Source organism: Chaetodon trifascialis, chromosome 9 (genome assembly GCF_039877785.1).
Source record: "Chaetodon trifascialis isolate fChaTrf1 chromosome 9, fChaTrf1.hap1, whole genome shotgun sequence".
NCBI classification, from domain to species: Eukaryota; Metazoa; Chordata; class Actinopteri; order Chaetodontiformes; family Chaetodontidae; genus Chaetodon; species Chaetodon trifascialis.
In genome coordinates this window covers 12,620,845-12,646,807 of record NC_092064.1, presented here as the reverse complement: position 1 = coordinate 12,646,807, position 25,963 = coordinate 12,620,845, and the positions used below count along the sequence as shown (strand labels likewise).

The 25,963-nt window shown below is 45.4% G+C and overlaps 1 protein-coding gene across 1 annotated transcript; it reads right to left on the bottom strand.

Moving 5' to 3' along the window:
• Positions 1–1,541: 1,541 nt before the first annotated feature.
• tiparp (TCDD-inducible poly(ADP-ribose) polymerase) lies at positions 1,542–21,486 on the bottom strand. The gene is made up of 7 exons (XM_070970234.1): positions 21,199–21,486; positions 19,108–20,151; positions 10,822–11,011; positions 10,240–10,427; positions 6,001–6,309; positions 4,228–4,485; positions 1,542–2,938 (listed from the first exon to the last, which is right to left on the bottom strand). Exons 2-7 carry the CDS (start codon positions 20,124–20,126, stop codon positions 2,749–2,751), a joined length of 2,154 nt encoding a protein of 717 aa, XP_070826335.1. The 5' UTR covers positions 20,127–20,151; positions 21,199–21,486; the 3' UTR covers positions 1,542–2,748.
• Positions 21,487–25,963: the final 4,477 nt, after the last annotated feature.

The window sequence follows — 25,963 nt, the reverse complement described above, 5'->3', positions numbered from 1 at the left end:
TCAGGTCATGAGCTGGAACTACTTCTTCCAGGAGACTTGTCATCACTGTCACTGTCACTCCAGGAAGTCCAACTTCTTGGACAAATTCAACAAATTACATATAACAATTGTAATTAGTGAGCTTTAGAGGTACTGGTAGGTACCTTTGGACAGAGCCAAGCTAGCTGTTTCCACCTGCTTCCAGTTCTTGTGCTAAGCTAAGCTAACTGGCTATGGATGTGGCTTCACATTTCGCTTATATACATGAGAGTGGCATCGCTCCTCTAATCTCTCACCAAAATGTCAAACGATTCCATTAACCTCTCAATTCACATAAAGAGAATACAGTTAATAAATAGTGGGAACATGACCTCCTTGTCCTCAGTGGTAGCTATGACTATGGAAACAAATAAAACCTCCAACAAGAACATGCCAGACTGAGAGAAAGGATGGTGAGATAAAAGGATCAGGCGGAGAAAGATAAGAGATGAGGAGAAAGATAGGACGAGAAATGAGAAGTGACTGAGCTGCAGGAGGAGGGCTGGAGTTTCTCTGCTGTGCCCCATATGAGCTGTCTCTGGGCTGGGACAGACGGCTACCTCCGCCAGCCTCCCTCTGGACCGCATTAGACATGGCACTCAGATAATACACTGCTGGGGATGGGGGGTGGCAGACAGAGGGAGGGGTGAGCATGGGAGAATTCCTTTCTGATTTTTAATACCACAAGTCCCGGACCGAGACAAGAACAAATAATCAGAAGAAGAAAAACCCGCCCCAAAATCGCTGACTGTGAAATATCACATAGCTCTTATTGAGACCAGCTTATTCAGACCAACAGCATATGGCTGACAGTTATACTAAATACCGCTCACTGCATATCATTTTGGCCAGGAGTTCTTCCTAACAATTGTTTGACGTTTCAGTAAATACTTTTTTGCTGTCCTTCCAAGAGTTACGAGAGGACTGATATCACTCAAGTCTGTGTGGTAAGCATGTAGCTGCAGCCAGTTTGCTTAGCTTAGCATAAAGACTATCTGTCTGTCAACAGATGCACCAACAACCACCTCTGAAGCTCACTAATTCATTCATTCTTATCCTGTTTGATTGTTACAGAGAGTTTCAGTGTTTCTTGGATGTGACTAATTACTGGTCTGGTTGTTTGCCAACCGAAAATAGTGGAACTCCCCAAAAATGTGCCATCTGCTGTCTCCAGCTTCACCACTCAGACACGAGAATGGTGTCAATCTCCTCTTCCAACTACTGGCAAGAAAGCAAATGAGAACATTTCCCAAAATGTCAAACTATTACTGAACTCTTTTCAGAAACTTTTGGCGTTTAGATTCACAAGTGAGATTACAAAGATGCTTTTATGCGTTCTCTAAATTAGCTTATAACAAAGTCTCTATTGCTGTGACCCATAAAACCTCCCACTCTGAGAGCCTATGATGACTATTGATCGGTCTGATGTTTACAGGAACATCTAGGAGGGAGGTTAGCAAAACACTGTTAGCATGATATTACTAAGCAACATGATTTGAATGAAGTAAAAGTTCACCAATTACTCTTTTTTTTCTTTTAGATTCTTTATTTAATCAATGTTACATTAAACTAACATAAATAAAATTTTTATGAACAAAAGGCACACAGTTCAAATATAAACAAAGAGAACGTCTGTACAGTTTGTTTCAATAAAACAAGTCTACTGTCTCCAAGAGAGAGAGCGGTCCAAGAGAGATGAGTTTCAGGGGTTTTGTTGTCAAAACGCTACAGCGCCGCCACCGCAGCTGCAGCGCAGAGTCTCACCGTGAAACTGTACACTCTTCAATCCCCTGCGAGGAACTAAAGCGGTGGGCGCGAAGGCAAAAACGCCAACCGGGAACGGCACTGGCTTCAAGTGAAACCTCTGCCTGGAGGTTTACAATATGTGGATGTCCGTTTGTAGAAGTCCCACTGAAACTCATGTCCAATGTCTGTTTGAAGAGGCCACAAGATTCATGTCCACTAAATTAAAAGATTCAAACACGCAGCACATAGACTTGGAAAAAAAAATATGCATGGGCCGAAGGCTGGGTAAACACTCACTATGATTTTAGTAAGAGAACGATGGGGGTCAGTGTCGCCATACGGAAGCGTCTGGTTGGTTGGTTGCTGCTTCCTCAGAATAATACGGCCAGTTGGTTATTCACAGTACTGGCAGGACGCTAATTGTCTACTAGAGCATTTGTCCTGATGTGGAACTGAGTTCATGTACAGCCAGACGACTACGTCAAAATCAGAGGAGGACTAGGTTTGGTTTTTCCCAGCATCTGCTCCAGATCAATAAGGTCGATAAAATCCTCTTGTGTCCCGTGATCACCACGAGGCTCCTGTTTGTACTAGATAACAAAGCATTGTATGAGTCCAGTCAAGTCTGTTGTGGTCACAGCTGTCGTCAGTGATCGTCCACCTCTGAACACCGCATCAAACAGGTGTTGTCCTTTGCTTTCTTGCTGCAGTCCAGTCCAGTTGGACCCAGTCGACTGCAGACCTAAATCTCTGAGCATTTGCAAACATGTCTCAGACTGTTTTAACCTGTTCAGAGCAGCAGATGGATGAAGTTTAGTCTAACAAAGTGATTCCAATAGAGCTGGTTAAAGCAACAGTCATCATGAAACTTCTGTGCCTTTCCATCTGAAGTGGAAAACTCCACCCATCTCGCACCTCCACAGACTATAACAAACTATGAGTAAGTATGTGCAAATACAGACGGATCCAGGTCTGATCCAGGGCTTAGACAGCGACAGTGCTGGGTACCTCCTCGTAGTGAATGATAAAGTAAGGGTAGCTCTGGTCGTCGTTGAAGATGACATAGATCTGGGGGTCCACCCAGTTGTCCACACAGGAGTCAAAAAGGTCACTGGAGGGGTCACGAGGGTTGATGGGCGGAGGTCGCCGCATGGAGGGATTTCCTACAGTAAACCTGCATAAACAGAGGACAGAGACATGGTCAGTTGTGCGGTTGGGACTACTTACAGTAGGAAAAAGCTGCTAATACATTCCCATTCAGTTACAGAGGAATAATTTAGCATCTTAACGAAGGCTCGTCTAAATTTAATGATGGCATGCATGCTGCTCCTGTGTGGGTTCAGGGCACCTTAAATAATAAAAGCACACGCTGTGAGTGCATGAAATGAGTGTGCTGTATGTATATGAAATGAGCCGGTGCATTGTACGCAGTTTGTTTTTCCTCTCTTAAATATTCATGCCAAGCCCAAAAGACCAATGATCCATCAATCTTTGTTCCCCTTCCTCTGGGGTCATCAATAAAACATATGAAAATAAGAACATCTTCAGCTACAGACAAAGGTGGTGGGCAGAGACGCTGCTGAGAGTCACATATGGTTTCAGCCAGGCGAGGCAACCACACCGTTACAGATAACTTCTTAAGTTGGTCTCTATCCCTGCTCAGGTCTGGAGAGCAGATTGAACCCAGGTTTGGCGTCTGGGGGGGAGGATAATATGTGGTGTCTTTCCAAACCACCACGCCATCCTCTGGGCACACCACAGAGTATCTGCTGCAGCATAACAAAGCTGCTGATGTATGATGTGTTCAGCCAAATCAGCTGTTTTACATGCGTGGCTCTAGATTTGACTTGACAGTTTAAGGAATGGGAGGAGTGTGATGCACAGCAAGACTGAATGATGGTTTATGGAAAAGAACCTCAAGATTTCCATGATCCAAATGAATGTTCATGTGTTCTGGACGTTGAATTAAAAGAGCGAGATGGAGTCAAAGAGGGGTGACGTTTAAGCTGGAGGGACGCACCATCAGCTCACTTAAGGACACTAAACATGTAACCCCCAATAAAGCCTCAATTTAGTATATGCCAAGCTATGTCACCTCCACGTAACACATCAAACCAAAGTATGGTTTCCTTGCTAAACAAAGAGGAATTAAACAGCTTATGTCACACAGGAGGCGAGAGGGAAGCATCCTTACTGCATTTATAGGACTTTGCATCTTGGTTTTTCAAATTTTAATTCACGGATTAGCCAAAACAGATCATTTCCCTTCTGGTTTCAAAACTGAACGTTCTAAAAATGCACTACATTCAGATTTATAACAATACTGCATAAAACACTTCATCACCAACGCCTAATTAAGTGCCTTTTTTGCTGTGTTGAAGGCAAGAGAGCCGTGAAAAATCCCATCCACAGACACAAAAAACATTCCACTCTCAGCTTGTTAACGGCAGCGCCCACACACACCTGCCAGTGAGGACCTTGGCCAGGAACATGCAGTGGACTCCTTTGGGCGAGCGCTTGGAGAAGTTGTGGGAGTAGACAGCCTTGCGGGCAAAGTAGGAGCCCTGGCCGAACATGGTGGCGTGTTTGCCGCAGACCCGGGGGTCGAAGTTGTGCTTGCAGATGCCCTCCACCACGTCAGCCGAGGTGCCGTGGAAGAGGTGGCGTTCGCTCAGCAGCCGGTCCATCTCCGACATACGCCGCGACATGTACTCCTTCTTCCTGTTGGACCGGAGACAAGCAGAGGGTGAGATTTGTTGATGGCTGTGTAAGAGCTTATTATTTCTTAGTTTTAACTGGACAAAATCGAATAAAATAACGTCTAGAAACAAAGAAAAAACCCTCGTTCTCACTCTTTATGTAAATGGGCTGATGCACAAAGACAGATCATCTCTCAGGTGATGAATTAGTAAACAGCAGGAGCGGTCCAGCTACCTCTATTCGAAAGTTGTGATCACAGCCTTGTTTGCTCTAAAGCCGGGAAAGAACATCGGGCCTAATCCGCCTTCTCGATCTACACACACACACACACACACACACACCGCTCATTTGATGGCCTGAGCGGATCAATCGAGCATGCAGAGGCGAAAGCCTTTCAGAGACAGAAAGGCTGTGACCCGGGCATGACCTCCCAGCCTGTGACCTGACACACACCGCTCACGGCACGCATCCAAGCATGCCCACGCACGCACGCTCAAATTTCCAACCGAACGATTTCGTCCAAAATGTTAAGATGAAGCTGCTCGACTTCCTGCCCCACATGCAGACACGCAAACAAGTAGTTAAGGTTTCCCTGTCACGACCCGAGTGTGGGAAAAGGAAATCAACTGACATTCAGAGGGGGCATTGCTTTCAGAGTCAGCGACACACACAAACACACACACACACAAACACGCACTGTCAGTCATTGTGAAACCTTGCGGTACCAGTCAGTGTGGGAGAGTTTAACTGACAGCTGACAGGACCTGCTTGGCTCTAACCGCAGCGGTTACCCATTGTGTTGGTGAAAGGAACATCCTCGTCACCAAACATCTCTCCAGCCTACGAGTTCACACACCACTGCCTACCCACACAGCTGGTCCCATTTGCCCTATTTTCTTTCTCTCTTTTTTTTTTCCCTTTCCTCTTCTCCTGTTGTTTCTCACCCGCTCTGTGTTTTTGTTAAGAAGCGCTCTTGTCCGCGTTTCTATCTGCAAGTAAATATGCATCTGTGTCTTCTGAAATATTCTTGAGTTCCACAACAGAAATGCAGATGCGGTAAGACGGTTAACGGCACATTCAGCAAAATATGTGAAACTAGGACAAAAGAGGAACCAAATAATCTGAGACAACAGGAACCACACTGCACTAACATATTGGTTCAACTTTAGGCTCATAACGTTACATAAACATCGATATGGAAGACTTATTTCTGTTCTAAACAGGTCTCCGAGTGTGGTCACATCTCTCGACTGAGAAAACAGATTCAGATCAGACTAACACTAAATCCCCTAAAATCATACTACTCTCATGACACAGTAGCTGGTGATCACTTGAGCAGCTCAGCAGAGTTTCGTTCGATAAAACAACCACAAATGCGTCAAAGTCTTGTGCCGCAGCTGCAGCACATAGCATGTTCAGTGAAGAATGCATGAAAGAGATGAAGACGCTCAAACATGGCCGCTGTATAGTGTCACGGGTGCTGCAGCGCCTGGTGAATTTGAGGTGAGATCGACAGATGATATCTCCTCGGCTCACCTCTTGTACTTCTCCCACAGGAAGGGGTTCTGCACGCGCTGGATCTTGATGATCCTGAACTTGGTCTCCGACACCGTCTTGTGGAAAAGGCTGTACACCGTCCGGTAGCTACGGTCTTCACGTGAGACAGGCACCTGCAGGAAGTCCTGGCTCATAGTCATAGGCAACCACGTTTCCGGGAAAAGGCTGGGCGGGTTGGTGGTCGTCGGCGAGAGGGGATGCGACGTTGAGAGATCCATGGATGAGGAGGAGGAGGAGGAAGAGGAGGAGGAGCAGGGGAGGGGAGATGACGAGAGGCCGCCCAAAGTCCTACAGAGAAAGAGAAAATGGTACAATTATACTTTACATCATAAAATTTATAAACTTTAAACAAGCCAGTCGATCAAATACATGTGCAGACATACACACTCATAAAGTACATATACTGCGTATAAAAAAGCACAGTGTATACGTGCACTCGCAACCTCTTCCTTACAGCTGTGTAGCTTGTGTACTTTCTTTTACCTAAATGTGCTAATGCTTTATTTTATTGCTCCCATAGTTTCCTATAATTTCCCAGACAGGAAATGAGATGTAACTGTGAATTCAAAGGAAGTTCCTGGAAGGAACTATTTAATGTAGTGCTAATTAAAATGGAGACAAACAACTGCCTGGATGTCCTAATTAATTGGAAGTGTCACATACGCTTCCTTTTAACTTGCTGGTGTAAATGACTCAAGCCCAGAAGACGCTGCTCAACAGCCAAACGTGCATACATGTCAAATTATGTTATAATAACGAATCAGTGTTTATTCAGGTCAATCATCAAGCTCTTTGTGAAACACAACTAACAAATAACTGTCTTACATGTTTGTTTTTACTTTCTCTCTAATTTGTAACATTACATAGTTCTTTCCAGGCAACCTTTCAGGAAATTATTAGGAAATCTGATGAAATGAGACACTACTGACAATGCATTTCCTTTTGTTCCACACCACACTGAAGATGTTCACTGCATATTTTGCCAAAAAGTAAGATAAAGCACCTTATTATCAGCTTATATGTTCATCACTGACATAAAAATAACTCTATATATAGGGAAAATTTCTCAAAAGATAAAGAAATAATAAACAGACACTGTGACCACATGCAGTGTTTTGTAGTTTATAACCCACTTGTTCTTATAGGCCTTTAAACATGAATCTCTGAGCATCAGCTGACTTGCAGCTTAAACCAGAGCCTCAGCAGTCAGAACAACTCAGGCTGAGATCTGCAGCACAGCACAGTTATAGCAGGAGCTTTATAATAAAGAGAACGAAGGTGCCAACCACAAGCCATACATCACAGCATGCCACCTATCTCTCTTCCTTCCTCCAGCTCTCATTCCCATGTGTTTCCACTCAAAGCTGCATCCCAACGTAAAACAAAACCGCCGTGATGAGCCGAAGCGCCTGCGCTTCCAAACTCCTATCCCACCAACTGTCAACAATGACATCAGAGCGCTGCGGAGCGGAGCAGCTCCACAGCAGCCGCCAGCCGTCAGCGACCAAACAAAACAGCGGGGCCACGTGAAAATTAAACCCAGACACCAAACAAGACAACAGGGAGGCAGAGTGAGGGAGAGACGGGAACGACAGCGAGGGAGAGGGAAGGGTAAAAATGCCAATTGCGAAACTGTCACAAAAGTGCCAAAAAAAAACTATTGTGTCTGGCATTTGAGTCAATAACAGTGGTTTGGCTGTCAAGTTATCGCTCTGTAAGTGTAAATGCTGTTAGCCCTATCAGGCATGAGAGAGTGTGCATGTGCATGTGTATGTGTGTGTATGTGTGTGTTGTCAAGAGCCTGTGATCAGTGTGACTCTGAGTCAGTGCGACGTTTTTTTTTTCCTCATCTCTTTTCTCTCTCTCTCTCTCTCTCTCTCTTATCTTGTCACTCCTCTCTCGATCTCTTCCCGCAATCAATGTCTCTATTCCCTGTGTGCTTTGAAGAGATCACAGGCAGCCTGCTGCAGAAAACAAGTGTGAAATGAAAAGGGACAGATAACAAGAGAGTGATGGAGTTGAGGGGAGAAGGAGCGAAAAGGAGAACGATTGGGACAGATAATAAGGGAGGGAGGAGATGACTGAAAATAACTTCATCAGGACAGAGGGAGAGGTGACAGAGGGAGAGGTGACAGAGGGAGGGGGGTGGGGAGGGAAGAGGAGAGAGTGCCAATCAAGCTAATGACCTCAACCTCTAAGCCTAGCACAGATTGTTCCCGATACACGCACACTTGTTTTAGTCACTTGGGAGGACAGTGCGTCGACTTGCATCCACTCCCCTGAGGGAAAAAAATGAAAAAACAAGGACAAAATGTGACTAAAAAAAAAGTGTGTATGCTGCCTGCTCTCCTCATATCGTAACTGTACAATCCAAATTTTTTCTCCCCACGAACTGATTAATTGAGGCACACACAACAAACAGATGAAAAAGTCCTGGGAACAAATCCCTCAATCCAAATTCCAGCTCCCCGCAGTCACATTTCACACTCTTTCACTCACCAGCTCCGCTCTGCTGTGCACCCAGTCTGGAAACCATTTGGACCTCTCTCACTTCCCCTCGCTGAGCTCGCTGTCTCACTCTCTGACTTGCTGTCTACTTCACCCTCGTTCCCTCTCTGTCTCCTGCTTCCTACATCTAATTTTCTCTCCCCTTCCTCCGGCTCCTGCTCTCCATTTTGTCCACTCTTCTCTGTCAAGCCCCCGTCTGGGAACAGCTCGTGCTAGCGTTCGCTCTGTGTGGGACACTGGCAGGACACCGCGACAGCAGCCTGTTCGGCAAAGGAAGTGAAACATTCTGCAAATGGGGTGAGATGACTCCGCTTGTTTCCAATCTGGTATCACTTGTTTCAGGGATATCACTGTGGCAAGTGCAGCGGGTTGGATCACTTCACTGCTTGAAAGAAAATGGCAGCTGAGAGATGGAAATTCCTGAAATCAGCTTATATCCTCTTGAAAGAAGTGGACAGATTTCATAGTTGTGAGAAAAGTGCGTTTTAAGGCCAATCTGAATCACTTCAGTGCATATTTCTTGAACTGTGGGGGCTTGCTGGATTGATTATTTTCTGTCTCATCTGTTCTCATTTGCGTCATTATCTCATTTTGCGTCTGTCTGGTTCAGGCCTGCTTCCCCCTGCACAGGACGGTTCCTGTGTCCCAGTAATCCTGCCCAAATTGCCGAAAAGTTTTAATATGTTCAGCTCAGGCTGCCAATGCGCAACAGCACTGGAACTGATTAAAGGTGATGTGTTCTTCTGGGGCTTTTGAGTATTCAGCCCTGACTGTGACATCGACATCGTGTACTGACCTCTGTGTGCCTGCCAGTCTCCAAAAAGGCACGAGGATGCTCGTAGAACACAGACAGCCACAGGCGGACAGTGTATCACACACTGAAGAGCCAGCGTTGCGTGTGTGTATTACTGTGCATGTGTTGCTGGGCACTTTATGTAAAATCGTGAACTTTGTTCCAATAGTCAATGTGGCTTCATATCCAAAATACAAAATGTTCTCTAACAAGGTTGAGATGTGAGTGCTAAACGATCCATGAGGCTCTGCCAAAGAGTACCATGGGAACAAGGGGGAGGAGTGACAGATAGAGAATAGAGACAAAGAGACTATCAATCAAGGGAATGACCTCTACGTCTTAACTGACTGACTGCCCCTGACACGTGCCTTACTATTAATTAGCAGCAATTGTGAAGCCGAATGCTTATCAGAAGGTCTTGTCATCCTTCATAGAGGATAATACACTGGTAAGAAACGATACACTTTAGCACCCAAATAGCTTAACATGGACGACACTGAGCGTGTTTGAAAATTAGCTTGGTAGTCAGTTCATCCTCAATGTGACAAGGCAGAAACAAGCAGCTCCAGTCTAGCGCCAGCATGTTAACAAGCTCACAACAACAACGGTGGCATGCTAAGATTTGCTAATTAGCACAGCACAAACTGTAGCTGAGGCTTTGACTTTGAAGAGGATCAAAAGTCAAGAGGATCACCAAAGTTACTACAATTCATCCTGAGGGGGACATGGATGTCTCGATAGAATCTAATTGCAATCCTTTAAATAATTGACCAGTAGCGAACCAGATCAACTCTGCCATCCCTAGAGCCACGCCGGTAAAACTACAAAAACAACTCTTGGTCGGTAACATCCAGGCGAGGCCTCTAAATATGTTCGCCTCTTTATTCTAAGAGTAGGGGAGATGTGCCTTTACTTACTGTAAGTGGGGAGTAAGCATCACGGAGGACATGAACATGGGTCGCTTCTTGATCTGACGTCTAAACCCAAAGACGGCGTTCTGCTGGAAACCCTCCCTGATGTTGAGGATATACTGGTTCTGGAGCGTAATGAACCGCACCTCCTTGAGACCCCTCAGACTCGCCTCCTCTATGAGCTTCACCACAGGCTGTGGAAGGAAGAGGTGGACAAAGACAAGAAGAAGAGTTTAGACTGGACCATTTTATATGGTTGGACTGTTCTGCATTTTCATTCAACAGAGGAAGGAGGACGGGAGAGTTGGCGCAATGTTCAGATAACAAACAGATAATTTGATAATGAGTTCACAACCTCACCCGGTAGAAGAAAGTCAATCTTTACTGATTTGGTGAAATAAATTGCAATTGGCTGGGGACTGCGGTGTCACAAGGGCTGTTTAGGTGTGTATATGTGCATGTATGTGTGGCTAAATTGATCCCATCACAGCGGCTAGACAATCGATCGTTGTGGGCAGAGTTAATGCGTCTGGCCTCATGTTCACAGAGCGCGCACGCAAACAAGCGCACACACATAAACACACTCACCTCGGAGTATTCCCTCCAGCCAAAGTTGTCTCTGCAGTAGTACTTCCACACTGTGTGACAGCTGGGGTTGGGGTTTGGGTTTGTTGCGGGCATGGGTAGCGGGCTGGCGGGGGTGGTCAGTCGCCGGACTCGGTCAAACTCCAGGTCACACACTCGCATCGCCCCGAAGTCTAGGGAAAACACTCGGCCCCTGAAACGCAAAGTTCAAATCATTGTAAAAATAATGACCAACTGTTGCAGTCGCATGAAAAGATACTACGCACTCACACGGTTAGCTAACATGTGGCTGTGGCACGGTGACCTTGTTAAATGGTTGCAGCCACATGTCTGGTCATGTGGCTGCTGATTAAACCCTAATTTAACCCGAGTGCCCAGGAGGAAGACGACCAAACCTCTAATCGCTCGCTCAGAATGAGTCACACAGGATGACAGCAACGACGTGACTTACATGCCACATGCAAACATGCAGAGAATAGAAACCAACAAGGCTTACGTGATCAAAAACATTATATTTAGACACGCTGAAAACAAGAACGTCACCGTAATGATTCATGCCAATCTTACTTTAACAACAGCTCCCCAGAAGCTAAAACAGACCTGAATCAAAGAGATTCTGTCGAGAGGAATATGCTCTTTCAATATGTAGCATAGTGAGAAATTTGCCTCCTTGCCTGGTTAGATGAGAAGACTGATACCACCCTCATGTCTCATGTAAATATGAAGCTAGTGCCAGCAGCTGTTAGCTTAGCTGGCTATCTTAGCTTATATTGTGTTCATAATATCATATGTTGCTCAGTGAACTTCAGTGAACTTATTGTTGCCTCTGGACAGAGTGAGGCTAGCAGTTAGCCCATGTGTCCACTCTTTATACACAGCTAAGCTAACCAGCTCGTAGCTTCATATTTAGCATACAGACATGAGAGTGGTATCAGTCTTCTGGTGTAACTGCCAGCAAGAAAGTGAATGAGCAAATCTCTGCATATTTTTTGATACTTCGTAGAGAAGAGTTAGCATCTGCTCAGATAAATGGTGGAAAAGCATAATCTTATTGTGCATACAACCTTTAACCCCTCTCTGTCTCGACAAGTGTGGGTCAAAACCCAGTTGTGTGTGTGTGTGTGTGTGTGTGTGTGTGTGTGTGTGTGTGTGTGTGTGTGTGTGTGTGTGTGTGTGTGCATCAGTCTGTCTACATTAGTTCTCCATAGGGCCTCTGGCAAATCCTTTCTGGGTCAGACATACCACTCACATACATGTGGGCATCATACACTGGCACGCTATGCCATGGACGGCAGACAGACAAAGAGGCAGGCAGGCAGGCAGGCAGGCAGGCAGGCAGGCAGGCAGGCAGGCAGGCAGGCAGGCAGGCAGACACACACACACACACACGTATGTAGACATACACACAGAGGGGCGTGCAAATTTTGCAGGACAGTCACACAGGCAAAACACACACGGCCTCAGTGTTAATGGGCTCATTGATTTTTGCTGGGAAACTAATTGGATGTAATGTCAAAGGTTAGACATCGGTGAGTGTGCGTCTGCCTGGAAATGTGTGTGTGTGTGTGTGTGTGTGTGTGTGTGTGTGTGTGTGTGTGTGTGTGTGTAAAGCAGAGGTTGTGTTCTGCCTCAGGTTTGTTCTAAATTAAGCACATGAATTACAGCCTTTAGATGTTTCCCGTTTAAAACACACCGAGTGTGTGGACTTGATGCGTTATTAGTCGAACAGCCTGGAGAAGTGAAACCCTCACATCAAGTATTCAGTTTCATCTGCTATCAGTGCAATTACTGGTCACTGGGGTTACAGGCACATGCGCACACGCATCGGTTTCGGTGGGGAAGGTGCTGCTGAGTCGTTTCCAAAAACATACAGTGTGTGCACGCAGATACAAATGCTAATTCTCTACACTGTATTTACGGTCAGTGTTTCTGCTCAGTCATGGGGTGACTGCATCTCTGTAAGAGGAAGTGAAATAGGAATTCATTCAGCAAGCACATGCAGAAACAAAACAGCAACTCAGGATGAGTCACTCATTATCAGATCACCCGACTACCAGAAAGTCAAGGTGGACGCAGATGTCCACAAGTTGCTGCTTTCTGAACCGCGTTCAGACGCTCAAGTGCTGTAAAAGTGCGTTCCCATTTCATTAAAGAGAGACCCAGAATTCAATCTGAATATTAGAGGCAGAGATAGAACAGAGCAACAGAGAAGAAAAGGATGACGGCAGCAGAAAACAAATCAAGTGTGAAAACAGCACTTTCTTTAGTTCATCTCTGGTCAGCCTCTGGTTAATTTTTCCTCACTTTGTTCTGTGATCTCTCAGCTCTGTTCCAGTTTTCACTGCTTCTTTACGTCTCTCCGCACACCTCTGTTCTCTGTACTTTCTGTCTGAAAAAGAAAGTACTGCGGATGCACCTGCGCCTCTTTCTTTCTTTTACTGTCTCTAAGTACAGAACACTTTCTGCCTGCAGCTGCGTGTTATGATGACGAGAGCTTCTGGATATCTGTGTGTGAACTCAACAGTGACTCTGGCCCACACGCACACATATAATCAGGTTTTATTATGAGGAAGCAGAGCAAACATTGTTGCATTTACAGACTGCCTCCCCACCTCACTGATTACATCGGTCTCTCTCTCTCACACACACTCAGTTGAAGACAGATCTCCAGAGAGGTCAGTCAGTGATTTCACAGAGTCCTTTCCCCTCCCTCGCTCCCAGACTAGTTTGTGCTGTTCTATAAATAAAATTCCGCTGGTTAAATTAAGTGCACTGAGATTCGGTGCTTTCAACGTGGAGGCCAATCAAAAAACTGGAAAGAGACTCGAGGCACGCCCACCCTGGCGAGGTCGACGCTTTCAAGACCACACTTGCAATGTCGGGCCACTCCAAGTTTGTGCGCACGAAAGGCAACTGAAAATGCAAATCTGAGCAGATTTGAAGCACCGTGTTTTAATTTCCAGGAAAAAAGACTTCCAACTGCTGATTAGGGAGGGGTGTTTGTATGCTAAAGGTGACAGAGGAAGGCCCTTGAGCAAAGCACGTGGTGCTGAAAGTGCACCAAAGCTCCTCTGTTCGGCTCCCAGGTGTGAATGTGTGAGCCCGGTGTCGCTGGAAAAGAGCTGAAAGCGTGTTCAGCAGAACCTTTCCCTGGATAAATAAAGGTTAAGAAAACTCAGTGCACTGTCAAAATGGCTCTTAATCCCCAACACTGCCTTTAGCGCACACCCATACACACACACACACACACACACACACAACTTTGAACTTTCTCACGGCTGCACACACAAGGACCCGCATACCAGCATCAGTCATGCTACTGTGAACGTCACAGGCTAGGAAAAAGAATAACACGGGCACACGCATACTTTCGACAGATTCACGCACACGCGCGCAATCTTCGCCCAGTCACGCCTTGATAAGTCAGCCAGTCAACCAAATCTGCTGACGAAGGCTTCTTTCACACACACTCACACACCACCTTGATGTCACGGGTTTGTGTTATTTCCTAACGCTATTCACTTTGCAGTTATCTGTTCAAATGTGCTTCATTTGATTTCTGTTTTTTGGTCGACGAGGCCTGTGAATGACATTAAGCCAACCACACACACACACGCTCACACGTAGAGAACAGGAAGAAATGTTCTCTGTCGTCTGCTGCATGTCCTGGATTGTTCCTGTTAGAATGCGTCTCTGTCCTCCTCTACAGCGGATCATTAAGCTCGTAGTTCAGGGCGCCCTCTCGCCGAGTCCTTTAAACCTCTCTTTGAAATTTTAAAACTCTTCCCAGCATACAAAGCGTGAAAAAAGAAACGGGATAAATGAGCCTGAGATTAAAAATAACACGTAGTGACACTTGAAAACGAGAAGAGCTGATGAGAAAAGGGCACAAAAAAAAGGGTGGCAAAGCATACTGGTTGTGTGAAGAGGCAAAGCACACACACGTTTTCCACATCTCTCACACCTCTTTCAAACCTCAAAGGACAATTGAGGAATGAAAAAAGAGATCCAAAGAGGGAGAGAGAGAGGGAGAGAAATGGAGTTAAAGACAGGTGAGAAAAGGAAACGTAGACAACTGGAGACGGAGGAGCGATTGCAGAGATAAAGGAGGAAGAGGCGGAAAAAAGATGGAGAGATAAAGGCAGACTCTGAGTAATAAGGATGCCCAGACCTCAGCCCACTGATTCATGGCATGGGCTGTCTGACACGTTATAGCCACACACACACACACACATAAACACAAAGTGGCGAGCACACTTACTGATTGTCTTGACACTACCTCACACCTTCACACACACACGCACAATCACCACATGCAAACAAGCTCTCATAGCCCAACCATCGTTGATTTTCTTTCATTCATGACACAATGAGTGGAATCCCCCGTGACACACACGCACACACACGCCTTGGTGTCAGGTCGCTCTGCCCTATGTGCCCGGTGACTCTTTATGTCAGTTAATGACAAGCAAGGCTTTTAACACCTGGCTGACAAAAGAGACTCTCTCACACACACACGAAAAATGTGTGTCATGTCATGGTTACGCAAAAATCTAAGATGTTTTTCAAGTCAAAAGTCGGCCCTTGCACATGTATTAGAGGAAATTGGTCTGATTATGGGAGCTTTGGTTCAGAATTTGTGTTTTTGTGTAAATAACAAACATCATGTAATCCATATTTTCTCTCTCTCACACACACACACACACACACTCAACAGCACGGCATAAATCTGTTAGCAAGCAACTGCACAGCTGAAGATTATCACAGTATAACTTTTAGAAGCGATGACGGCCACATTCCTCCTTACTGCTGAGTTCATGACTAAGGCGGATTAGTCCGACTTCCATTCCTGCTTATCATATGGATGGGATTAACCTGTGCTATGGATCCTACACACATGGGAAAAGCTCAGCACAGAACACACACTCATACATACGTATTACAATAGGCTGCACAGGACATAATCAGATACAGGCACACAAAAATGCCGTCCACTCCCTCTCTTCTGCACGCGCACACACACACACACACACACACACACACACACACACACACACACACACACACACACACACACACACACACACACACACACACACACACACACACACACACACACACACACACACACACACACACACACACGGCAGAAGGCAAAACAGGCCTGAGTTGCCATACCGACAGTAGAGCTTGTTAAGTCATCTGCTGCTCTTTAGATCACTAACGATGTTATCATTTGGCTATGGTAACCACGGTGATGCCTTCGCCCTGTGTATGTGTGTGTGTGTGTGCATGAAAAGGCAGGCTGGACTGCGTCTCCAAAGGAAGTATCAAAAGAGCTCTCCACACACACCCAGCGCAACACAAAGCGTTGAGTAAATGAGCGAACGGAGCGCTGAATGGCCAGAGCAGTGTGAAAGCTCCACAGTTTACTGAGTTTCTCATCACCTGAGAGGATGCTCGGCTCTTAAGAGGCCCAGAACCAATACTGAGCATAGCCAGCGTCAACATGTCTCTGAAACAGTTTCATAACGTTCACATCCATGAGAGGCAGGTCAGCCTCCCATTTCAGCTCTGGGGTGTGAATAAACACAGGACGAGAAGACGGAAACAATACAAAAAAAAACCTTTTTTTAAACCAGGAATTAGCCTGTGTTTACTTCCTGTGGATGGATAAACCTACAGACCTGCCAGAGGTGTTGTGTATTTCAGGAATGAAAACGTTTTACGTCACGTGAAATGTTTGACATTATGTTTTCACTCTACCGTTTTCAAACAGTCAAACCTGTTTTTAGGGTCAGGGTTAGAAAAACTTTTAACGCACTGTTTTGTGTTGAAAGGCGACAAGAACGTCGCTCCAGAAGAAGCAACGGGGAGGATTAGGGGAAAGAATGCGCATGAAGAGAATGGATTTCACAGCCGCACACCTTACAGGCGACTTTTAAAAAAAATCATCATTATCACTGCAATGACAAGAAATATATGTCAAACACACTGGTGCAGTTATTGTGGCGTTTCTAGTTTCTACTGGAGTTTCAGTGAAGTGAGCCAGATGGTCCTGTCTGACTGTGTGAGAGCGTGAACACACTCAAAAGGCCTCTGAAGAATTTGGGTTGACACCACCAGGTGCATATCCTGTTTGTGGAGCAATATGCACTTTGCATAGAGTTTCAGTTGAAAACATGAGTCAACAGGGCAAACACACGGACGCATACAAATCCCTGCACACACACACAAAACCTGTGTGAGTGTGTGTGTACTGTCCACACAGACATAAACAAAGAGAAACACACATGGTCGCTCCAAGGGTTAGTTAATCATGAACGAACTGGTGATGTTACGGGGAGGGGGGGGTGGACATGGTTGACAGCTCTGGTGACTAAGACGGTGTTCACAGGTGTTAATTAACACATTATGAGATCATACTTGGAGTTAACATAATATAGTTAAAACGTGATATTTTACAACTTTTCAGTTTGATCAACTGATTAAAGATGTGTCAACACAATCCTCAAACAATGACTATCAGCGTGTTGGCTAATTTTGATACAATACAACAATTTAACTGCCTGACAACGGCTGCTTTCTGTGTCTGCATGTATTTTGATAATCAACTGAGCCACAGATGCTAAACATCGTCTACTTCCAGCTTCTCGAGCGTGACTTTTCTTTCATTTATGTGATGGTAAACTGAACACCTTTGGGGTCTGGACAAAGCAAGATGTTTGAAGACGCCACAGTGAGCTTTAAAAGAATGTTACAGATCGAACAATCAAGAAAACATTCAGCAAAATCGTTAATAAAAATAACCATTAAAAATCGGAAAAATATGCCAGACACCAGAACCATGGGATACTGGGATTATCAAGGGACGAGACTGGAGTTCAAGGCAGGAGTAAATATAGTAAATGAGAATATAAACAGACTAAATGACAAGCAAGCTGTGTTCCGAATGGGGTCAGTGGATGTAGAAGTGCTCATTGTGTGCAAGTGTGTGTGTGAATATGCCTGCATACCGTACAGTTTCACAGGAAGCGGTGCATGCTCCTTTATGTCACCCCACTGGGGCTTGCCAAGTGCTTGCATGTGTGTGTGTATCTATGTGGGTGTGTGAGAGAGTGAAAGAGAGGTTTATCTCTGTCTGCTGAAAGGCGTGCGTGTGAGCACTGCAAGCCACTGAGCTTCTATGTGCAGCCGATTCGTGCGAGCATCTGCGTGCCAAGCAGTGTGTGTGTGCGTGTGTGTGTACACAGTGGTGTGCATGTCTATGACCGAGGGAAGGAGAGAAGCTGCCAAGTGCGTCTGTGTCAGTGACCGCACACGGCAACTGAGGGTCATAGAAGTTCACAGCTTTCTGCAATGAGTGCTGTGAAGTCTGGTTTGGGGCTCCAGCCAATCACAGGGTGAGTTTGGGAGCAGGTAAATGGAGGAACTAGATAACCATTATCAGGGTTGGGAGATGGAGTGCCATGTCTACACAAGAGCCAATAGCTGATATGATACACGCCAACTTGACGGGAGCTGAAGGCCAAAACAAACACACACACACACACACACACACACACACACACACACACACACACACACACACACACACTTTTGCATATGCATTAATAAGGCAGGTTTGCTGCATTAAGAACGCTGAAAGTAACTCTCACACAGGCACATTCACGTGGCTGCAGCCCATCAGTCACACATGCACAGAACAGCTGTAGAGTCAGAGCCTTCGGTTTGTCACCGGTAGTGAAACCAAAGAGGAAGCTCGGGCTGATCTCTACTGTTTCCAACACACCAAAGCAGACGTGCTTATTGTCGACAAGCAGCCTATCAGCTTACTGCACCATTGTTGCCATGTCACAATGTCAAATATTTGTTAATTCATAGCTACCTGTGACACGGCAACAATGCACCTATCAGTTCACCACACGGCGGCCTTTTAACAGACTGCTGTGGGTGCAATGTGCTGCAACTTTATCGATCCAGTGAGAGGATTTCTGTCCGAATTTTCAAACCCTTCTGCAATTTTCATTTCAAGATCTTTACAAATAACATTTAGGCGTCCACAATAAACAGATGGTTGGAAACGATCATTTCTCCTCAAGTGTGCGAATTACGGTTTCAGTTCCTGTTCTGAATTGATTGAACTGAAAAGAGTTCAGACACAAAACAGAAACACTGTGTTGCTGCTTCCCCTCACAGCAGGATCCCGTATCTACTCAGAGGACACACAGTATACACATTACAGGTTGACAGCCTGCAGGTTACAGGCAACACTATAGAGATACTTACTGAAACTTGAGCCTGACTTGCTCATTGTCCGGGTTGCAGTACAATCTCTCCAGCTGTTCCTGGGAGTCGTCCGCTATGCTCTGCCACGTCTGACTACTGCTCCTGCGGATCTGCCAGTGGTAGGGCAGGACGGTGTGGTGGTGGGCACAGTCATTGCCATAAACACACTGTCCTTGGAGGAAATCCACACAGATGTCTACTGAGTCTGACTGGTGCGTGTGATACTGGAGCTGGGTGAGCAGCTCAAAAACCAGGTCCAGAGAGGCCTCTTCACTTTTATCCTGAAACAGCACTCTTTTGTCGGGCTGCAGGATGAGGGGATGGGGGTCCTGGCTGCCGGTGCAGTCTTTGCCCGGGAGGTTTTTAGACCCAGAGGTTATGAGGTCATTGCTTTTGATGCGCCCCTCCTGGTGAGGAGCCTGTGGTGCAACTATGGGAGGTATATCCCTGCTGGGGGGAGTTATTGTCACTGTGCTGCCGGCCGCCCTGAGGCCAGGTTTCGGCTGAAAGCAGCGGCTGTCGGGGGTAGGATCTGTGATCTTGGGTCTCTTCCCTCGCCGCTCGGTCTCCTCCAGCTCCGCAGTAGTATCGGCTATTTCCACATCAGCGTCCCGGGTCATCAACCCGGGACCAGCGGTGGCATCGTCAGCAGCTCCCGGGTCTTTGAGACACACCTGGCCTATACAGTTCTGTTTCACCACGGCCGCTGCGCACAGGGTGCCCGGAGTCCGGCCCGGCTGGTTCCGGGGAACAAACACCCCATCCCCGGAGACCAGCGTGTCTGTACTCAGCAAAGTGGTCAGAATAGGATCCTCCAGGGCGCGGTGGAGGCATTTTGCGTCCAATTTCCTCTGCTTCTTCTTGAAATAAGGTTTCACCAGAGGTATTTTGTCCGGGAGCCCCACGATCTGCTGCTCCGTGAAATCTTCCGCTTCGTCCATGTTTAAGCTCACATCCAGCGAGATCCCGGTCGGTACACCGTCTGCGGATTTCTGGAGAATGTGCAAAGTTTTATCCATGATCACCTCCTAAACCCCGACAGTCCTGAGAGAAAGAGAAAGAGAGAAAGAAAGAGGTAGTCATCAAAGTTAACACCTGTAATCCTATAATCTTAGTTTCCACGGTGAAGTCATCCTGGCGCATATAAGCGCATATTAATAGGTTGCGCGGACGAGCAATTACGCCATAAAAATAACTGTGAAAACTCATCTTTCCTTTCCTGGAAAGAAAAGCCCCGCTCTGTGCTGAAACGAAACCTGTTTAACCTCTTTGACAACAACTACAGGCTGGCCTGCTCCCACAATGACCCCACAGATGAAACAGGAATAACGCAGCCACCATAATGATCTGCTGACACAGGCACATTAGACGATAAGCCCACATTACAGGAGAAGCCTGTTACACCGATTCTCGTCAGGGAAGGAGAAAAGGCTTCACGCCGCTCCTTGCAGCAACTGAAGCGGAAAAATATGACCTAATCCTGCTGAAGGGAACTTGTGCACGGAGTCACCAGCCTCAGATTAATCGTGTAAAATAAGGGTATATAGGCCTGGTCAGTGTGGGTTTGCTTCGGTCTCTTCACTAACGTCATGCCTGCAATTGCAGCTGCGTCTCCGAGCAGGAGCGATAAAATCATCATTGTAACAAAACCTCTCTCTCTCGGGACGATATATTTTGATGGCAGTAGTCCGATACGCGGCCACTGCCGTCTACGTGCCGCTTACACGTCGCTGCCCGAGCAAGTTTGCACGTAGGCTACAGTCGCGGACACACACACACACACACACACACACACACACACACACACACACACACACACACACACACACACACACACACAGGCACTGCGGCGGAGCAGCGACAAAAGATAAACGGGGCACCCCGGAGCTTTATTTCACCGCGGCGCTACAGCAGCTTTCCGCCCGCGTCAGAGACACTTGTCCGGCGGACCCGGAGCTGGAGGCTGCGGGAGTTTTTAAAGCCCCGAACACTGACACACTGCAGTTTGTTCCGGCTTTCGCATAGCCGATTTTAAAGAAAAGACGGACACCCTGTCTGCATTTCTCTGACACCGAGACAACAAAACCCTACCTGCGCGATAAAGTCCGCCCCTCTCCCCCCAGTCTCGACACTCTTTGGTGGTTAAAATCCAGTGCGTACATCGGCGGAGCTCCGTATCCAGTCCGGAGAAAACAGTATCCGCGTCCGGACTAGACTGTAGTCCGGTTCGGTTTCTCGTGTCCCTCTGCTGCCCCCGTCGCTCTCATGCTCAGGCTCTATTTCATGCTGTCCGTCCCTCTCTTTGTATCCTTCTACCGGATAGAGCAGCGCTGCAAAGCTGAGACCGACAAAGAACGAAGCACAGCTGTGTTGAGAGACGCTCTGCCTGCGTCCCGGCTCCGCGCGCCCAGGCCCCGCCCCGTAACCTGGTCAGAGGCGGTGCTTCGCTTCAAAGAGAGGAGGAGGAGGAGGAGGAGGAGGGAGGCGTCTGGTGGCGATCGGATGAAGCTGCATGGGGGTGTGAGGACCCTGACGGGCCGTTATGGCTGGCCCCGGAAGTAATAAAAAGCAAACTGGATGCAAATAGGTCTGGAGACAAGAAATATCTATACATCATACAGCCATTGAGTAAAGACAGTAAGAAACATGCAAATAATCCATTTCAAGTAAAACACCTGCTTAAAAAATAGGGTCACTGAAATACATGTATTATTGTAATATTATAGCAACTCTAGATACCGCCAGATGAACCTGTAAAGGTACGCAGGCAAAAAAATAAAATAAAATCTGGGCCCCCCTTTTGACCCACCCTTAGTGTTTTGTGTAAGTGTGCTGTCACCAAGTTAGTACACTGACCATATATACTATTCTTCAATACTAGTGGGCCACAGGATTTAAACTTGTGAGGCAAGCGGTTTAAACACATATCTATTAAGGAATAAGCACCACGCAATCCTTCTTTGTACATTTTACTGGTACATAATCCCAAACAAATTAACTTGCAGTGAAATGGGTTTTTGGGGCCCCCTCTGGGTCTGGGGCCCTGAGGCAGTTGCCTCTTTTGCCTGGTTGGATCGCCTCCTCACAAAGGGGCTTTTTTTTGTTTTGTTTACAACCTGGCAACACAAACATATTGGACGATGATTAGTCCATAATGATGTATCATAAATGATTTTCATAAATATGAACAAAGCCATTAGTTAGCAGTTAGAAACTCTTTACAAAGTGCGTCTTTCAAGAAAGTGGCCATCAGAATTTTATTGTTGTCGCTGGTCAAGATAATTAGTAACTACAGCTGTCAGATACATGCAGTGGAGCAAAAAGTGCAACATTCACATAAGAAATGTAGTGAAGTAGAAGAATAAAGCAGCGTGAAACAGAAATACTCAGGTGAATTAGAAGAGCCTTAAACTGTACATAAATACAGTACCTAGCCAATGCACTCATCTGCCTGCTTTCCACCATCAATGGAAATATGCTTAGAAATTCTGTGTCAAACATGAGATCATTTGTGCATACAGGAAATGTGCTAACTGAAATACTTTGTTAATTAAATCCTGTTTGAAGATGATTATCACATCTCTCACAACAGTTCTTCAACAGTTCATTTTCAAACATTTGTATGTTTAAACACAGCAGATCATGACTAAACATGAAACTTATTCAGCCATAATTATAATTCAGCCAAAAGCAGATGTGAGGAGAATTAGTCATTTTCCTATGCTTATCTGGTGTTTATTGGTTTCTTACAGTAATTAGCAAGCCTCACTCTGGCCTTTGCAGCTGATCTGTCACATTTCCATAAGGGAGTGTAGTGTTTACTGAGTGTGCGTTGACTCAGCTTCTCTCTCCTCCCTGTTTTACCAGAAGTAGTGTTTTAGGAACCTGCTGTGCTGCACTGCCTTCCGCCCTAAGTTTCGTTGTTTATAGATGAGCCTGCTCAGCCAAACATTTTCTTGTTTCTTAAGAGAGGATTTCTCGAATGGGCTGGTCTCTAAGCACATAATGCACACTTAGCACGCAGTTGTTTACGTCAGAATATAACGGCAGCAATTCTGGGATTCTTGGATCTTATATAACATGCTGTGTGTAGCCAGAGTTATCATTTTGGGCAATCACTCTCCAAATAACACTACCTGTGTGACATCAGATTAGTGGCTTTAAAGATAAGCCTGCTGTGACAGTCACAAGCTGTCCTCTATTATTCCCTCTCAACAGGAATTAGAGACTGATTTCTATAAGGAGCCCTACACCTAAATACTCAATCAAGCTTTTAACCCATTGGTGTTCAGTGTAGTTTGTCTCTGTGAGGAGGAGAGGCAACAGTTGGATGAAACATTCAGTCTTGCACTTTTTCCTATTGTTCTAGAAAGTGAAATAACAGGAAATTAAAGTAGCCCTCATTTCCCCTCAGGATCCCTGTGGGAGCGATTATGGAGGAAACACTAAATTGAATGTCTTATTCATGAGATTAACTTCCTATTAATAAGCCTATCAACACCATTAAAGCACATGTATCTTTTAACATCACCCACCATTAACCCCCTGAACTTTAATGACAAAGGTGAAAAGGCCAAATCCCCTGATACTGTACCACATGCAAACCATCTTACCCCATAACAGCCACTAACCAACAACAGATCCCTGTGCACTTTTCAAATGATTTATTTTTCCATATGCAGGCCACAGGCTGCGGTTCAAGACGTTGTAGATTAACATAAATGTCTACAAACATCTTCCAGACAATCACCAATGCCGTCAAAGGAGTTCCAATGAAGGTTAGTAATTGGTAAATTACGGGCTTGCTGCTGAAGACATGGGAGAACTGACGTATATGAGAGTAATTGCCTGGTTGCATACCAACGGATCTCGAGCATTCCTCCTCGGCTGACATGCATAACGACGTACTATTGTTCAAGTTTTGACTTGTCTCAGAGGACGCCCTATAAAAGAGATACCTGCCTGCCAACTCCTGCTCGCTTGTTGACTGACAAAAATCAGTGAGCTATCTTAACACATGAAACAACAAGTACTGCAATGATCCTTTAATACATGTGGGAAGGACCGCTGTCATGAAGTGCAATAAGCTGAAGAAACTCATGTCTTTGGAGACTACCTGCATTGGGAGTATTATTAAAGTATTTGGCAAAATTTGGATACACCCACAAATACGGGATCCTACTCAGACTTGCAATGAAAATGTACATGTGCTGATGCTTCATCCGTCCCTGCGGTTAAATTTCTATCCACTTGCCTCCCTGAAAAGGAGGTCAAAGGTCAGAACAGCAGGGTGGATGCTTGCAGGAGCAGGAACGTAAATCCAGGCGTGTTTTTAAAGCCAGGGCGGCCACGCTCGGTCCGGAATAAAACTTACAGTAAAGTAATTCTACAAACCAAAACCACATGAAAGGGCATTAGGTGGGTCTTTGTAAGTGACAGAGTAAAGGTACTGTGTTTCAGCCCCCACCCTCTGAATCTCATCTGTTCACATGCCTGCACACAACACAATTACTGGAGGCAGATCAGTTACCACTGGTGACAGGCCTTCAGCCTTGACACGCCTGTTTTACGCATGAAACAGTTCCACAGCATGGAAACATAAAAATACATTTTATTGAGGTAATTGGTGTTGGACTGGCAGTGGAGCCCATGGGTGCCATAAACAGCAATGAAAGTCTCGCTGTATAATTATTGTCATTATGGCCAGTAATTTTGTCGCTTTCATGTGAATCGCAATGGGTAAATTTCTGGATTTTACACAAAGACAGAGAAAGCGGTTTTATAGGTGGAAAGTAACACATTTTCTCATGTATTATACCATTCTGCATGTACTTTAAGAATATCTTGATGCTAATGGTTCGTAACCTTTACTCAAGTAAAATTTTGAATACAGGACTTGTGAAAGAGTATTTATACATTGCTATAAATAAATAAAGGATCTGAATACTTCCACCATATATCAAGCTTGACTGATATGAAAGCAGCGTTTGGTTTTATATGACTAAAGTTCCGGATATGTGTAACTTCCAACGCCTGTGACAGGTGCCTTATTTTGTAAGTCAGCGACACGGCTTGTACCATTCTTTCATATCGAAACTGGTTCTGTGTTTGCCTTGTACCACCTTTGATCTGTGCCAAAACCTTTTTTAATGACTAATTGTTTTGTGCGAGATGAAACACCATGAAAATGAAAAGAGTTTGTGGGCTGTGTCAAACTGCCACATGAGTACAGGGAAAAATCCTGTCAATAATGCAAAATGAGGAGCAGTTATGCATTTTTTTTTTATGGTTACAATTTTAATACTCGTTTAATCTAGCCAAAGATAGAACACAGCACATGGGAAACTGCATGGAGTACCAACAAGAACAGAAGGGATACACATAAGTAGAAGCAGCAGTAAGGTAAAAACAGTGAGGCTAAACAAAACATTAAAACATGCCTGTATATACTTTTCTTACAGTGGTTGCTTCATATCTAAAGCATACATTTTTAGCTCATTAGTTCACTGAAATCCATACGCCTGGTTTGTATTGCATGAAGCATGAACCGTATCGGCAGCTACACAGTCAACAAACAGTCTGAATTAATGACTTTTAAACACAAACAGCTTTTTACAAACATCAGTTATGAGCTACCTGCAGATTGCATGCACCCTGATAGACCTGATGTACACCGGAAAAAAATTTAAAAATTACTCTCGATTTACTTTCAAACATGGCTGCACAATGTTCCTCCAATCAAGAAGGACGGCACAGAAAAACACTTTTTTGCAGGGCAGCTTTGAAATGTTGAACACACCCAGAGATATTTGAGGTCATCTGTGGCTAGAATAGTTGAAATGGTTTTGTGTATTCC